Genomic DNA, 14,711 nt, shown 5'->3' on the forward strand with positions numbered 1-14,711 from the left:
TGGTGGAGCCCTAGAAACGAGGAAAAGAGGCAGGGGAGTTTGGACCAATTCTTCACTTAGCTGTGACTTTTGTGCTGCTGCTATTAGGGGAACTGTGGGCTGGGGGGTTCATAGTTAAGATACACTCTCCTAATTAACAGTTTAACAAATTAATGCAATAAAAAGAGAGCATTTGCCTGCAGCAAACTCTGTAGACAATGTTTTCATTGTAAAGACCATGTGAATAAGGAGTACAATCAGCCCCAGGAAACTCAGAGCTTTGGATGGAAGCGCACAAGCTTTCCCTTTCGGTGACTACTTCCAGGCTAAATGCTTTGCCTCATCAGACCCTGGATCACCTCTCTGCAGCCCCAGGGGAAGCTCAAGAAGTAGCAGCTGAAGTCATTGATACTCCAGCCCCTGTGGCCAAACAACACTGTCATTTATATGTTGGCCCAAAGGACCCCAATTATCTAAAATTAGAGCTGCTTGCCTTACCGCTGCGGAAGTGTAGATATGATGTTTCACAAGTTCCTGAAGTTTATTTATGCCCTAAGGAAAGAAGGGAACATAATAACTAGACACCCCTTCAATGCTCAGGAGTAAGAAGAGACAACTACATTTTCTTTTAACCAGCCGCTGACACTGCCAATGTACCATAATAGTCACTTCACTTGGAGAGTAAGTTCCTTCATTTCCCCCTACCCAAAAGCAAAAAAGGCAAAAAAATCAGATTAAACAATCTGACCGAATGTATTTCTCATAGCTGCTTCCATCTGCATTCATTTCTCTCCCAAGGTCTTACACAAACAGAGACATGGTTTAGTCAGCTCCAGGAAGAACAGCTTTCAGCAGTGATCAGCGATGTCACACAAACTGTTCCAGCAAAACCTAGTGCGACACACTTGATTTAAGACTTAAATTGTTATGAGCTCTCACCTCTGTGAAAAGATAAATGAGTCTTCCATCTCTCAGCTTATCCACACCATCATTGCTGGGTACAAATACAGTAAAGGGGCCTGGTCCATCTAGTATTGCAGGCAGGCCACAGTTCTGCAAAAATTAAGCAGCAAAACAATACAAGATTTTTATCATCATTTTTATCATTTTTAGCACAAGTCAGTGAGGGGGGTCTGTCAGAAAGGGAGAGGAAACTTGAGGCAACCCACTAGAGACACCGCTATTGAAAAGCAAATATACACGGGAGGCAACCAGACACCAAGGTGAGGCAGGCAACATGACAGAGACATAAAGGTTATAAAAACATAGCTTGGACAAGGAAGCCATCGGTGTGAATGGAGCTAATGTGCACAAGGGAGCCCTGGACTAAAGTCAAATGATAGTCATAGAGTTGAAAAAAAGAGAGCTAGGAGGAGCAACTAGGGCAGAGCCAGATGAATCTGGTGAAAATAAAAGGAAAATTTGTCCCTAGTAAAAAATATCAACTAAATCAAGCCTAGCCAGCAGTCTCAATGGATTATAACCTGAGGATTGCTTTTGTTCTGTTGTAGCTTCAACCTAGCTTGGCATAGACAGGCATGCTCAGAAATGAGGCCTTCACTCTTTGTCCTGACACAGAGGTCAAGAAATAAATGTGCTTTGGAGAAAAGCTCTGTGCCAGGTGAGAGGTCAAGGGGGGAGAACAGAAACAGAAAGAGACCTGCGAGCTTGCTGCTCCTGCTAGAACCCCGATAGGTGTTAGAACCCAGACCTTCCCTGTCCATTACTTTTGCTTATAAAATACACAAAATAAGAAGTGGTGACTCAGAAAAAAACATCCATAAAGCAAGCCAAACCACTGAAATGCATTTAAATGTTATTCAAAGTTCTCATGAAAACAGTAGCCTGCTTTGCATTAGCAGCAGTGCAGCACCTTCCTGGGGCAGACAAAAATGCTCACCTCCAGTATAGTTTCAAATCGATTGAAGATCTCCATTGAAGCAAGGATCTCACCAATGGTTTTCTACAAGAAGACACAGAGGAAAAAAATGGCTGAGTCTGAAGCAAGGTCTGAGCACAAACTGGAATGCCTTTGGCTAGCTGATGTTCATGGGTTGCACGCTAAAGTTCTACAGGAGGCTGTCAGCATCAAAACCACTGTCTTGGCCAGTTGACCTGGCAAGGACTGAGCCTGCGGTAGCTTAGGCACAAGCTCATTCCCATGCACAGCAAACCAGATTTTCCAAGGCATCGTGCACTTCAGCACCTTTCTGTATTCCTAATCCCTTCTGCAAATTAAATTAAATGAAGAGGCAATCGCTTATCATCATTAAAACTAGAGACATACTACTTGCAGCCATATACAACTCAGCTCTGGGCTTGCAGGCAGTGGAGCTGCTCTATCTTCTCAAGCCCACTCTATGCTTTGAGGACAAGAGTTTACTCTGCCACCTGCAGACGGGCCCCGGCGCTGAGAAAACACAATCTGTACGCGTACACCTGAGAACATGGAGGAAACGGATGCTTCCCCTTTTGCCAGGTTGCCTATTAAGATTTTTGCTTCATTAAAGGAGCAACAGGTGCTCTTTGGGTATGCAACACCAGAAGCTCAGAAAGACAAAGGTAACAAGATGAATGACTTTCCAAGCACCAGATCTTGTGAAGGGATTCTTACCCTCTGACCTTCATTTGCCGAAATCTGCATGTTTTTTGGTAGAAAGTGCTTCTTGCAGAACATGCAGAGGCACAAAACATTTCCAGCAAACACTGATACTAAGGGATTTGCTGCCAAAAATAACTTGTGTGATCGCTAGTCTTCATTGCAAAGGCAGCGTCACAAGGGAAAGGAAATGTCTAAAGGGGTCCAGAGAAAGACAAAATCTACAGGGAGCGCTCTCAGGCGTCCTGCCATCCTGGAGAAAACTGCCTCTCTCTGGCTCAATGGCATAAAGCCTGAGCTGGCATAAGGCTAGCTCAGATCCCAGCAGACAGTCTTCATTGCAGTTGGATCATGACAGTTGCTACCAGTACCCTACTCACATCCTGCCCCTAAAACAGCTCTTGGCGAACCAAAACCCTTCTACCCTCCACCCAGCATCCCTCCTGCACTCTCTTCCAGTTATTCAACTCACCTCCTACTCCTCCTACCAGACAGTGGATAAAAACCACTCCAATTGTGGGACACAAAAAAACATGCCAAGTTTCTTTAAAAGTTTGTATCCACCAACACATTTTGAACATGCATATCAGCAGTGCTGTGACAGACAGGGTTGTACTGGGTACCAACAATTTGCAGGAGCTGGTGGAGGAAAGACTGCTGGGCTAGCCTCATGACCAGAATAGCTACCAATTCTTCCCTGCAGTTACCTAAGCCACAAATACAGAGCTCACCGCAGCTTTCCCGCTGGATCTCAGACACCCCTTTTTGGATATCTGCTTTAAATCCTCGCACAGGTCATTAAACATCACTGACAGGCACAATTACACCCATTTGAAGACCCAGGACTTACACACTGGATACACCATGATCAGGGCACTTGAAATCAAGAGCTACTAATACTCAGCGCATTGTTCCAGCTGCTTTTTAAACACACAAATTACAACCATAACACTACAAAACCCTACTGTCTTTATAGTTTAATTACGATGGTGCAAAGTAAGTGCAGATTACTAACAAAATCCTACCAAATCCAAGAGCATGTGTCACCCTATGTAATTTTTTGCAGGAAGGTAGTTAGGTAATAGGGCTGTTTTTTGCATATGGAAACAAAATACATATGTTCAGGCAGAGCCGTGTGGTAGCTGTAGCAAAAATACTCCCAGCTAACAAAAAAAAGTGCTTAGCAGAGGCAGAGACTGAACTGAGAACTCTTAAACCCCTACCCAGTGACTTAAATTCAAGACATGACTTCAAAATACAAAAGTTTGCAGTGATTATTTGTCCTCATTTTACATCTTTTTGACACCAAGACAACCTTTCTGAGTACAGTTTTAAAAATGCAATAGAGACCAATGAAAGAAAAATCTTAATTTGAGTTTTATGTGAAGAATGCTTTTTCGATATTTATGCTATTACGCTCTTGTAAAATAAAGCTGAAAACAAGAGCTCATTGGCTATGAAGGGTGCAATCCTACTCAAAAAGTAGAACTCTCTATTTATCCAAGCACTGTAAAAGCATCATTGCAAGGTCTGTATCTAGCTTGTGTACTGCTATTAGCTATTTTCAATGATATGCTGACATAACAGTGCCTAACAGGCCTTAACAGGAGTGGAAACAAAATAAATAGCCTTTTTCCCTTAAAAAAAAAAAAAAGTGTCACTGATTTAAGAAGTTCAACCATCGAAATAAAATTTTTTAAGTGTTTATTCTATTATCTCGATAAATAGAAGAAATAGGAATATCTTTGTACCTGTGGGTTTCCGATGTTGTCAACGTTGGTTTTTTTCCTTATTGTGTTAACAATATGTATAATGCCATTGGCCGCTGGTATGTTCGAATGCAAAACATTGTACAGTTCCCCTGGCAGGTCTTGATATCGAAATGATTTGCTGTATATCTGGATGATAATACAAGGTTATTTTCTTGTGGTAAATTTATCCATGCTCTCATGATATATCTACAGACCAAGGCTCCGTTCAGTGTGCTCCACCTATAAATCATCAAGGTAAAGACACAGCTGGAGCTGCTGCAGAAAAAGTAAACGTAAGGGATGGCCTCAGTGTGTACCACAGACATCCCACCTCTGTTCGAGTGTGGGTAGTACTTGGATCCTAGGGTACTTATTACAGAAAGAGGATCCAATCCAGGACGGCCAGCTCTAGAACTGGGTTTGCCTGAGTGTGACCAATGCTTGGTCCCAGCTCCGGATCACAAAAGGGGGCGTTCACCGTTGACAGACTGCAGCCTCAGTCTGCCAAATGCAAGGAGAGAGGCGCGCTGCCTCCTGGGCACTGGAGCACAGAATTTCGAGGCAATCCTGGAACTACAGCTTTGACTGCTGCTTTTAGTAGCTCATAACGCCAATAAGAAGTCTTCATAACAAAGCCAAAAGTCAGGCTCCCTGAATTATAAGGTACTGCAGCTGATATCCGGTCCTTCTATATTGTATACAACCATACACGGAAGCTAGGTGTGATGTAAGCATACCAAGTGTAGCCTATAAACTAAGCATCAAGGTACTTGGTGCTCTAGCTAATCCAAACCCAGGCAAGCACAGCCTGCTGTGCTTTTCGTTTTACCACGTGCATTTCTTGATTGTCCCTCTCTGCTCTGAACTTCAGTTCACAACACTAAGGACTCTGGCTGAAACAAAGGAAGGGGAGGACAGACTTCCCAGATCAAAAGACTCCCGGGTAAACAAACAGGAAAGGAAATTAAAAAGGACCTGACAAGCCCAGTTCAGATTCCCTGACTCCAGATAGTGCTTTGTCCTTTTGATGCATGCAGGGTGCGCGTATTACAACCTAGACCTCAAGGCCAAGGCTGGATCCTCAGAGAGGAAACATACGGCTCTCCCCTGGCCAGCTGTGAGCATGCATGCAGGAAAAGTGCAGGATGGAGAGAGAACAGTAGATGCTGGAAAACATGAGTCAGTTGAAAAAGGAAAAAGACAAAAACAATCTTCCATATCAGAACAGAATAATGAAAAACCCTTTGCTAGAATGACCATGAAAAGTAAAATAGAATGAGGAGAAAAGCGCAGCTGGAGAAGAAAATGTTCAGCACATAGCTGTGTCCAAGCGCATGATCTCCTAGGAGAAGCACTTAGTCCAAAGGGAGACTTGCTGCCTCTCCCACTGCAGCCACATGGATGCTGCAGTTGATAAGAGCGCGGGGAAAAGCTCTCTTCTCCTGAATACATATACAAGCTCAGGAAAGACCATTCCCAAGCTTAGGAGTCAGCTTCTGGCTAACTGTTTGTCTGCAGGAACAGAGAAGCCTGGGGTATCTGGCCTTACATCACATTTGCCCCATGACCACCAGGGCACATATCACAGTGTGTCTCTGACTGCACTCCCCACAACTGACCTTGGAACCTACTGCACCACAGATGCAGTGGTGGTATACACATACCACACATACCACAAGAAGATGGCAAGAGAAGTCACTTTGATTATTTAAAGTTAGACACAACACTGTAGAATATGTAGCAAGAGAAGAACAGTTTCACACTGAAAAGAAGATAGACTATAATCTAATAAATCTACTACATTTCTAGCTCCTACAACTTTATGATTCTCTTAAAGAAGTGGAAATGAAATCCTGTTCTGAACACAGGCAGGCTAATTAGAGGAAAAGGTTTTCTGGTTAAGCAAGTGCATCAAGAAAACCATGCATGAGCCCCAGTCAGCCCTACACGAAAGTAGCGATCCTGGACTTCAGTTTAGTTTAGGGGATCCTTTACCTGGCTGTTGAAGGTCAGCTGGTGTCCGGACAAGGTCCACAAAGTCTTGGTCTTTATCAGGTCTTCTATCAAATGCAGACCAGGAACAATGTGTATTCTGCATAAATGCTCTGCAACAGTATCCTTTGGGGAGTAAAAACCAAACAAAGGAGAAAAAAGGCAGGCTCTTTAAAAATCTCACTGTACCTCTTTCCCAGCTATCACACACATAGAAATTCTTAGCGTTTAAGCTTGACCTTCTCTCCTCATTTTCGGTTCACTGGGGGACCACTATACCAAATCTTTTGCTTCTGTTTGTGTGTGCACACACAAACACAGAGAAACTGATTCATTGGTAAGTGACTTTGGGGGGATCCGCTATAGAGAAACCTACTATATTTGGACAATTTTAAAACTATCCCTGCATGCCCCAGGTTACAAAACTTGTGTAAGGTCCTCACATACAGGCTTCATTTACGTTGGACCATGTAGACGGTCTGAGGTGCTGAATTTATATTTGGTTTCTCCTTTTCTTTTCTGCGCTTTCCATCACAGGTGTTTTTTAAGACAATCATCTATTACTGCTGCCTTAAGTAGAAGTGCTCCTTCCTTGGGGGAAACAGGTGGTCTAGACAACTCGAAGGCCCTTCCTGGCCTATTTTCTGTGATTCTAGAAGTTGCCACTGTGACCTAGGCACAGGGCCTTACTCATTGTAGTGGAAACCTCTGCTCAACAAGGTATTAGGAGATGGCTAATTCCCTGGCATTTTCAGCCAGGAGTTGCTCCATAGACTGTAGATGAGTTACTGCTGCTGCACAGATAGCTTTATGATCAAGCATGAGGAGGAATGACATTTCTAGTACAGCTAGAAATGCAACATTCAAAAGGGGTGGGTTTGAACGGGTTATTTTTTAGACGTTTCCCTTCTCATATTTGTGTGCTAGCTGAAAGCTAACTTCCAGCTGAAACACAACAGGAATCTTGCCTAGCATGCAACTGAAATCTCTACTGCATGAGCTGCATTTGTAGCTCGCATATGCTGATTTTTGGCTCTGTCATGGCAAAATGGATGGCCTAGTTTTGGGCTTGGCTATGAAAAAACTACTGCAAATGAACACAGTTTAATTAAAAAATAAATAAAATGGCAGTGCGACCTGTAGGACCTACTTGTTGAAGCCCAGAACTCCTGAACTCTTATCTCAGCTTCAATAGCAGTTTTCTCTGGCCCTGTCATCCTTGCTGACCCCACTGGTGAAATTAGCTCTTCCCAAAAAGTCAACACCATACCCGTACCTGGGGCTCTGACAAGGAATGGCCAAAATCCAATGCTTGGGTGCAGATCTCAACCTCTTTTCAGAATTCAAGAGATCTGTGTGCAGAGCTTTGGACTGACTTGTTGTAAAGATCAGAAGCATTTATAAAATTCGCATAGAGGCTAGGAGTCTTAACCCCCATGAGGTTCAGATCCTAAATTTTTGCTCAAGATTCAATTTAGCTTAATTAAGGGATCAGGAGTCTTTCATAATTTAGTAGAGAGTGACTTCCAAACGTGCCCCGCAGCAGAAGTCAATAGGAGAAGAATGTTGACTACTGCTGAATGCTTTTGAAAATCCCACCATGAAGCAGTGAAAGCCACCTAAAGTGTTGAGAGTAGTTACACACAAGAAGTAGGAGCTTTAAATGAAGAATGGCCAGAAGAATTTAGGTTTTCTGAGGTTATATTCCCTGACATTAAAAACAAACAAACTCTGGGAATACTGAAGGGAGAGACAGAGGTTTTCAAAATAATGCAAAGGGATGTAACATCTTCTGTGAGACTGCAACTTGACCAGACAATGAACAGTCTTCCCAAGAGATTGCTTGTGCAAGTACTACCTTCCAAAATTTCTCAGTTGTCCATTGGTTTTATAGGTTGCAGAAGCCAGGCAGGAAGAAATCCTAACAGAGTAAAAGTTTGCTAAAAGCAAGAAAACTTACATTGAATTCCATTTTATCGTGAATCAGAAGGAGGGACGGTACAAAGACTGTGAAAGGCCCATATTTAGTCAGCAACATTGAACAACCAGAAGCTGTAAAAAGTGGCAACATAAAGTAGTTACTTGGCATGTGGTTTAACTCCAGCAATGATATTCCTCTGGTTAACAACATAATCCAGTCCACCTATCTTCAGCAAGTGACTAGTATATATTTGCAAGGAACTGAAGGGACTTTGGGATTCCTAAGGCATCGCAGCCCACCTAGGTGGGTATTAGTTTTAAGCGCTTACCCACAAGATTGTTGAAGTGATGCTGGTGATCTCGGTGTACTTTGGATCAGTGCTGACGTTTGCAGAATACTCACAATAATTTAATTCTCACATTCCTACTACTTTATTCTTGGGCCAAATGTCCTCAGTCTTGCCCTTGAGACAATTCATTTCTGGTTGTCCTCAGTATTAACTGAGACTAAATGTTTCTTGAGAAGCTGCTCTGAACCCACAGTAGTTAGCCTTCACTCCGTCATCAATGGCCCATCAACAAAGTCTACATCAGCAAAGACTGTTAGGTATTAAATTCCCCTGCACACTAGTTAGGAACCCAGACACCTTTGTGCAGTTGCTGATAGCACAAATGAGTATGGAAAACATACAAAAAACGAATGTTGGTAACACTGGTACGTGCAGGGAAGAGGGGTATTCATAAACACTATTCTGAATTTTGGCCCTAATCTCTCTATTGCCCCGTCAAGTCAGTGGAGATAGACTGTACAGAGAATAATTTGGAGAAGGTGTCTAACAGAAAAATGTTTTGTCATGAGCTAAAGGAGTCTCATTCTTTCCTTGGGTTACAAAGAAGCACAAATTAACCTCTGCAGACACCAATCCCCAAGCTTGCAGTACATGGCTTCTAAAGTTTTCCACATTTTGCAAAGCAATTCCTCACTTTAAAAGTACAACAGTGCACAGGATAAAGTTCTTTCACCTGTATAATGGTCATTCACATGTAATATGAGCAGGCAAGGAGACTTTTTAATGGCTTAGGTGAAAAGAAACAAGCAGATGCTCTACCACTGTCTGGATGAGGATCCATGGCACATCAGCCTCACATATAGAGATACCTCTGCTCGAAAATGCAGCCACAGCTGAAAGATTGCTGAACCTTCAGCATAGATCTGCAAGTTGGAGACACTCTGGTGGTTTGATACAAAGGGGTTTGAATTACACCCGAGCCATACGTTTCCCTTCTTTTGTGGACTGATGAATACCAAATACTCTTCCACACTGTTCTTTGCAACAGTTTCCTCAGTTCACAGTCCAGCATTGAGAATATGAGTTCAGATATGTGACTCGTTTGATTTTGCAGCACATGGTCATACACTGTGAAATAATTCTATTATGATTGGCAGCTTTTAGCCTGTTGCTGACACACTCTTGTCCCCACCCTTGCTCCGTTCCCTAAACAAATTCAGAAGACAGTTACCAAACATTTTCTTGGCGACGTTTAATCTCCTAACAAACCTTCCTCGCGAATTCTGTTGATTTATTTCACTCATGAGATCTTTATAGCAACTTCTCCCATCTCCAATCTCCCCTTCTTTACAGACACAGCTAAGAGACAAAAATGAAACATAGCAATCCATTATAAGGCAGTTCTCAACAGATTTGACAAATTTAGTGGGACAACATATTAATATCTACATTTGGAAGATGAATCTCAACTTTAAGGTGTAGGTAAGAACTTAGTAACTTTAGTCTAAAATAAGTGACAGAAAAGAAGATGGACACTTCTGAAGTGCAAGTAAATTCGAGATTAAACAAAACTGCTCTAGAGTAAGTTCAGTGCGCAGATAGCCACAATATATTCATCAAGACCTCTCTATCTAAGTATTTAGTCAGTACCAGTCATAAGAGCAGCTGAAAATCGGAGGTCAGTATAAAAAATGAAGGTATAAGTGAAAATCCAGCAAATAAATAGCTCCTCTGTGACACCTCGACTTCATCATATCGCAGTGAAAAGTGTCAGTTCCAGCACAGCAGCTAGCTGTGGTTCATCTTAGACTTAAGGAAGGCTCCAAACAGGCTAATGACTTTTGCAGAAAGGCTTATCTACATGAGAAAATCTCTGTCCTGATTCACAAGGATTTATAGTCATTACTCAGAAACAACTTAAGATTACTGGCCGATAACCACACTTTTTCCTGTTTGGGTTTTATCCAAGTATCAGCTCTGCTCTTGCTAGCAGAAACGTGTGGGACAGGGGACAAATCTGACATTACTCCAGCCTCACAGGGCTGAGTGCCAGCTTCTAAGGAACAGATATGCTAAAGGCAGGGACTGTGCTGAGCACAGAGTCCTGCCCTTCACTGGCATGCCTTCAGAGGACGAAGTCACCGTGTTTCTTTTCTGGCCTGGAGCGCACAATGAGCAGGGGAGCGCTAGAAGTTTTAGCAACACTGAAGAAGGAAAGGTCAAGGAGATGGGACTGCCCTTTCCCTCTTCCGTCTCCGTCTCTCAGAGAAGCTCCAGCTTTTCTTGCTAACACACAAAATACTCTGTGAAGCTTCCTCTGGCGTTTGGGAGGCCATTATGCCAAAATGATCTTAGATCTGGCAATGTTTCCCGTCTAAGGAGTATCAATTTTTAGGTGTTTTGCTCCGAAGAGGACTAAATGAAGTCTGGTGTTTTTTTCCCTCAGCCCCCCTTCCCTGTCATTCCGCAACTTTAATTCATTTCTTGCTTACAGGGCTGAGTGAGAGAAGAGCCAAAGATTTAGCCCTCAGAACCAAAAGTGGGATTTCTTAGAATAACACACTAACCAAATGAGTCACACACACCTTTTAGTGACGGATCATTAACTGAATAATATCCTACTACTACCACCAACTTGCAGAGCTATTCCTCTTCCTCCAGTTCATGTCACAGAGGACTCTCCTGCCTCAAATTTAAAGCCTCTTGTGATCCACATGCTAAGATTTACACTTACTGAAGTAAAACCTGTTACTTTCAATGGGTTTATTACAAATAGGCTCTTCTCAAAAGGTGCCTCTGGCACATTATCCTCTTTTAGGTCTCTGTTCTTTCAGTGCACCCAAACACAATTGCCATTCTAGCTGCAGAATCTGCTTCTTTAATAGCAAGCTTTAGATGGGCTCACCTAGGATTCCCGTGGGAATTAATTTCACACTTGGAAGTCAAGTCGCAAAAATATGGCCGGCAGTCATTGGGAAACACAGAACAGCCTGCTGAAGAATTTATCCTACTCATACCAGGCTTGCAAACACAAGATGCCTAAGGGAAGACAAAGCAGTGATTATAATTCTGCATTTATCATCTCTTACCCAGTAAGCAAAAAAAAAAAAAAAAAAAAAAAAAAAGAGCTGGCTGATTTCCACCTGCACAATTTAAAGTGAGGATAGTAGGTTTGACCAATATGATCATGAGCCTCATTGGAAGAAATTCTCTCCTCACTGTTTTCTGACACTTACATGTTGCTGACATGCTGTTATTGCCCTTACCTCCCCTGGACGTTTGTAAACACAGAGTGTAGAGTTTTCTGGGCAGCCTCCATTGCTGTCAACACAGGGGTTTATGGGCTGGCATATCTTCCCATCTCCTTGAAATCCTTCTTTGCAGGTACATTCATACTTTCGTGGTCCAAGAACCTTACATGCAGCTGAGGGGGAGCATGGTGAAGAAGCACAGGGATCCTCAACTGCAAATAAAGAGACGAGCGGTGAAGGAGTAACCAAAATCCTGTTTTCAAAACAGCCCTTACTGTGGCACAGCAGAAAGCCAAGGGCCCAGGAAGAATGGAGGACAACGAATTTATTCCACTAAACTTCTAAAATTTCCCAGGAAAATATATAATTTCAGAGAGCAGAGGGTTTGGATTTTTTAATTGGAGGAATTTGGTTGAGACATTCCTCAAATTACTTCAGTAACACAAAGGTCAGTAACAGAAGGAAGATGCTTGGATTTACTTCTGATTTTCCATCACGTCTAGGAGTACCTGAAACTGGAGTATGGTCAATTTAACAGCTAAAACTGCAAAAAGCCAGTGAAAATGGAGCTAACCATTGCTAGCTAGTCACATGGATGTTACTGACTTTCTTTTAACAAATGCAATTCACAAACTTAAATTTAAAATCAGTGAAGACACATGCAAATTACATGCCTTTACTCATCTAAACTGGCACAGACTCACCAAGTATCCTGCTGTCATGGTTATTCAGTACATACATATAGGCAAGTGCTGGATGGAGTCATATTAAAGGGATTCCTAAAAACCAGGTCCTTAAGCCTCCACAGTTAGGTAGACTGTTGTAGTCACAGTCATCAGATTCATCCAGAGCTGCAGAATATTTTTCCAAATAGAGGACCATTTAGGGTCACAGGGAAGTTTGTCACCTTGGCAAGTGCTCCCACTTTTTCTGTAGCCCGGCTTGCAGTCACACATCGCTGTCTCGTGCTTTACCACACACTGGCTGTCAGCCTCACACATCATGCCTTTGCAAAGGGGAAGTTCTGGAAACACATAGCAAAGAGAATTTTCCCTTTGAGCATGAGGGGCACTTCTGGAAGATACAATTTACCTTACAAAAGAGAGAAAAGGAGGATCTACTTCATTTCCAGAGAAAGAAGAGAGGCACAAAGAGATGGTACCTCTTGGCCACTGTCACTTACGGAGTGGGAAAGAGACCCGAGCTTTTCCCTTTGTCCAATTCTCCCGTACTCTGATCATCTTCCCTTTCCCAAGCTATTTATCCCTCTGCCACCTCCCTATATCCAAGCCCATTTCGTAATTTAGCTCAACAGCCCCTTTAGCCCCTTTTCAGCTACCAGTGTATCTACCTTGGTCACATCTGGGGCCAGTGTAGCCTCCATAGCAAGTGCAGCTTCCGTTTCCAGTGACACCGCTGTTGCATTCCCCATGCACACAGTCACATGCTGCAAAGAAAGTCCAGACAAACCTGACTTTAAGAGCTACAAGGCAGTGTGTACGGCTCTGGTCATGCACTGGCCAAATGCCCTGGGACTTGGCACCCTGATTTCCCACCAATAATCCACAGCACACTTAGTTCCTTCTAAAAGAGAAGCCGTGCCAGTTGGAGCTTCCAGAGGACATACTGCAAGTCCTCAGCTGAAGAGAACAAAGTGTTGCCCTGTAAGAGCAGTCTCAAATGCAAAATCTGGACCAGCTTTTCAGACACATGTTTTACCTTCCCACTCCTCCCAGTCTCCTGCAGTCCTACAGCAAGGAAGGAGGGAGTGTTATGACAGGCTCCTGCTCTTGTGATCCTAGCATTGGCGCTGTTCTGTGAGCTCGAGCACTGAGATCACAGCTACGTAGATCTACAGGGATGCAAGGGAACCAGGCAATAGTCAGCAAGGGCTTCTTTAGCAACTAGGCTGCCCTGGTCATAAATTACTTCCTAAAATAAAATAAATGAGAAGTAGCACTGTGCGTATTAATTTGTTGGGAGGGCAACAAGGAAGAAGTTGCTCACAACTCAGGCAGTGGCAGGAGTTTGAAAGACAGTTGGGAAGGAATGTGGGCAACTTCTGGGGGATGTGGGACGTAGGTAACATGGGCTGGCTAAAAAGAGACAAGAAACTGCAGAGCTTTCTGGGACCACCCTGGTAAGGAGAGAAAGTGAAATCACAGTAGGGAAAATGGACTGATCTGAGTGAGAGACCAGAATAATTTGTCTCCTGGGACAGTGAGGGAAATTTTGTTTCTAAAAGACCGGAGCTACTTGGCAAATGACAGCATGGCCCTGTTCCCCTGAGCCGGTGCTTACAGCTGACGAAACCAGAGGCCTGATTTTTCACATAGGGCCACTTAATAAGTTATAGGTGAGTGCCTTTAAGAAGAAGAAAGCTGGCATTTAACACACTTCGGGGACAATTATATGGTTAAAGTGTAGGCCTCAGACCTCCCATTGCATCAGTCCAGCACCCTCTTGGGAGACCAGAGTCTCAGCTCCTTCCCAATGAATGAACCAAGTAGTGTCGTATCAGAAGGACAGAAAGATGAAACGCCAAGATACCTGCTATTAAACACTGTCACATGGCATCCCCTCTTCCTCTCCAGCACCCTTCCTCACTCCGCTTCCCCCTCCTCTTTCCTTGCTCTCAGGTACTTTTGTAGTGGTTTCACCTGAATTGCTCATCCTCACCTGACTGACAGTCTGGGCCAAAACGATTTTCATCTCGACAATTCTGGCAGGCAAAACCACTGAATTGCTCCTAGAAGGGGTGCAAAATGTACCAGTTGTTATTTTTCTATATCGCTGCATTGTTCCCAACATTGTCATAGCTTGAAGTCTCTCCCCACTTCTGATTTTCTGTGACAGCTGAAGCAATACAGTAAGGAAAATTTATCTGTCTAATGCTCTAGTACTATCAACTAGCCCTCAGAGAAGATCA

At 43.2% G+C, this 14,711-nt stretch overlaps 1 protein-coding gene across 2 annotated transcripts in view; it reads right to left on the reverse strand.

Annotated features, from left to right (window-relative positions):
* The window catches only part of STAB1 (stabilin 1), a 68,008-nt gene that overhangs the window by 40,857 nt on the left and 12,440 nt on the right, over positions 1 to 14,711 (reverse strand). For both annotated transcript variants that reach the window (XM_068907507.1, XM_068907509.1), the window contains exons 6-17: positions 14,462 to 14,531; positions 13,134 to 13,229; positions 12,690 to 12,806; positions 11,798 to 11,994; positions 11,437 to 11,570; positions 9,763 to 9,890; positions 8,282 to 8,373; positions 6,325 to 6,447; positions 4,330 to 4,476; positions 1,880 to 1,942; positions 919 to 1,032; positions 478 to 531 (exon numbers count right to left, since the gene is read on the reverse strand). In XM_068907507.1, the coding sequence (XP_068763608.1) occupies positions 478 to 531; positions 919 to 1,032; positions 1,880 to 1,942; positions 4,330 to 4,476; positions 6,325 to 6,447; positions 8,282 to 8,373; positions 9,763 to 9,890; positions 11,437 to 11,570; positions 11,798 to 11,994; positions 12,690 to 12,806; positions 13,134 to 13,229; positions 14,462 to 14,531 (1,335 nt within the window). The remainder of the gene's footprint in view (positions 1 to 477; positions 532 to 918; positions 1,033 to 1,879; positions 1,943 to 4,329; positions 4,477 to 6,324; positions 6,448 to 8,281; positions 8,374 to 9,762; positions 9,891 to 11,436; positions 11,571 to 11,797; positions 11,995 to 12,689; positions 12,807 to 13,133; positions 13,230 to 14,461; positions 14,532 to 14,711) is intronic.

This window comes from Struthio camelus, chromosome 14 (genome assembly GCF_040807025.1).
Source record: "Struthio camelus isolate bStrCam1 chromosome 14, bStrCam1.hap1, whole genome shotgun sequence".
In the NCBI taxonomy this organism is placed as follows: Eukaryota; Metazoa; Chordata; class Aves; order Struthioniformes; family Struthionidae; genus Struthio; species Struthio camelus.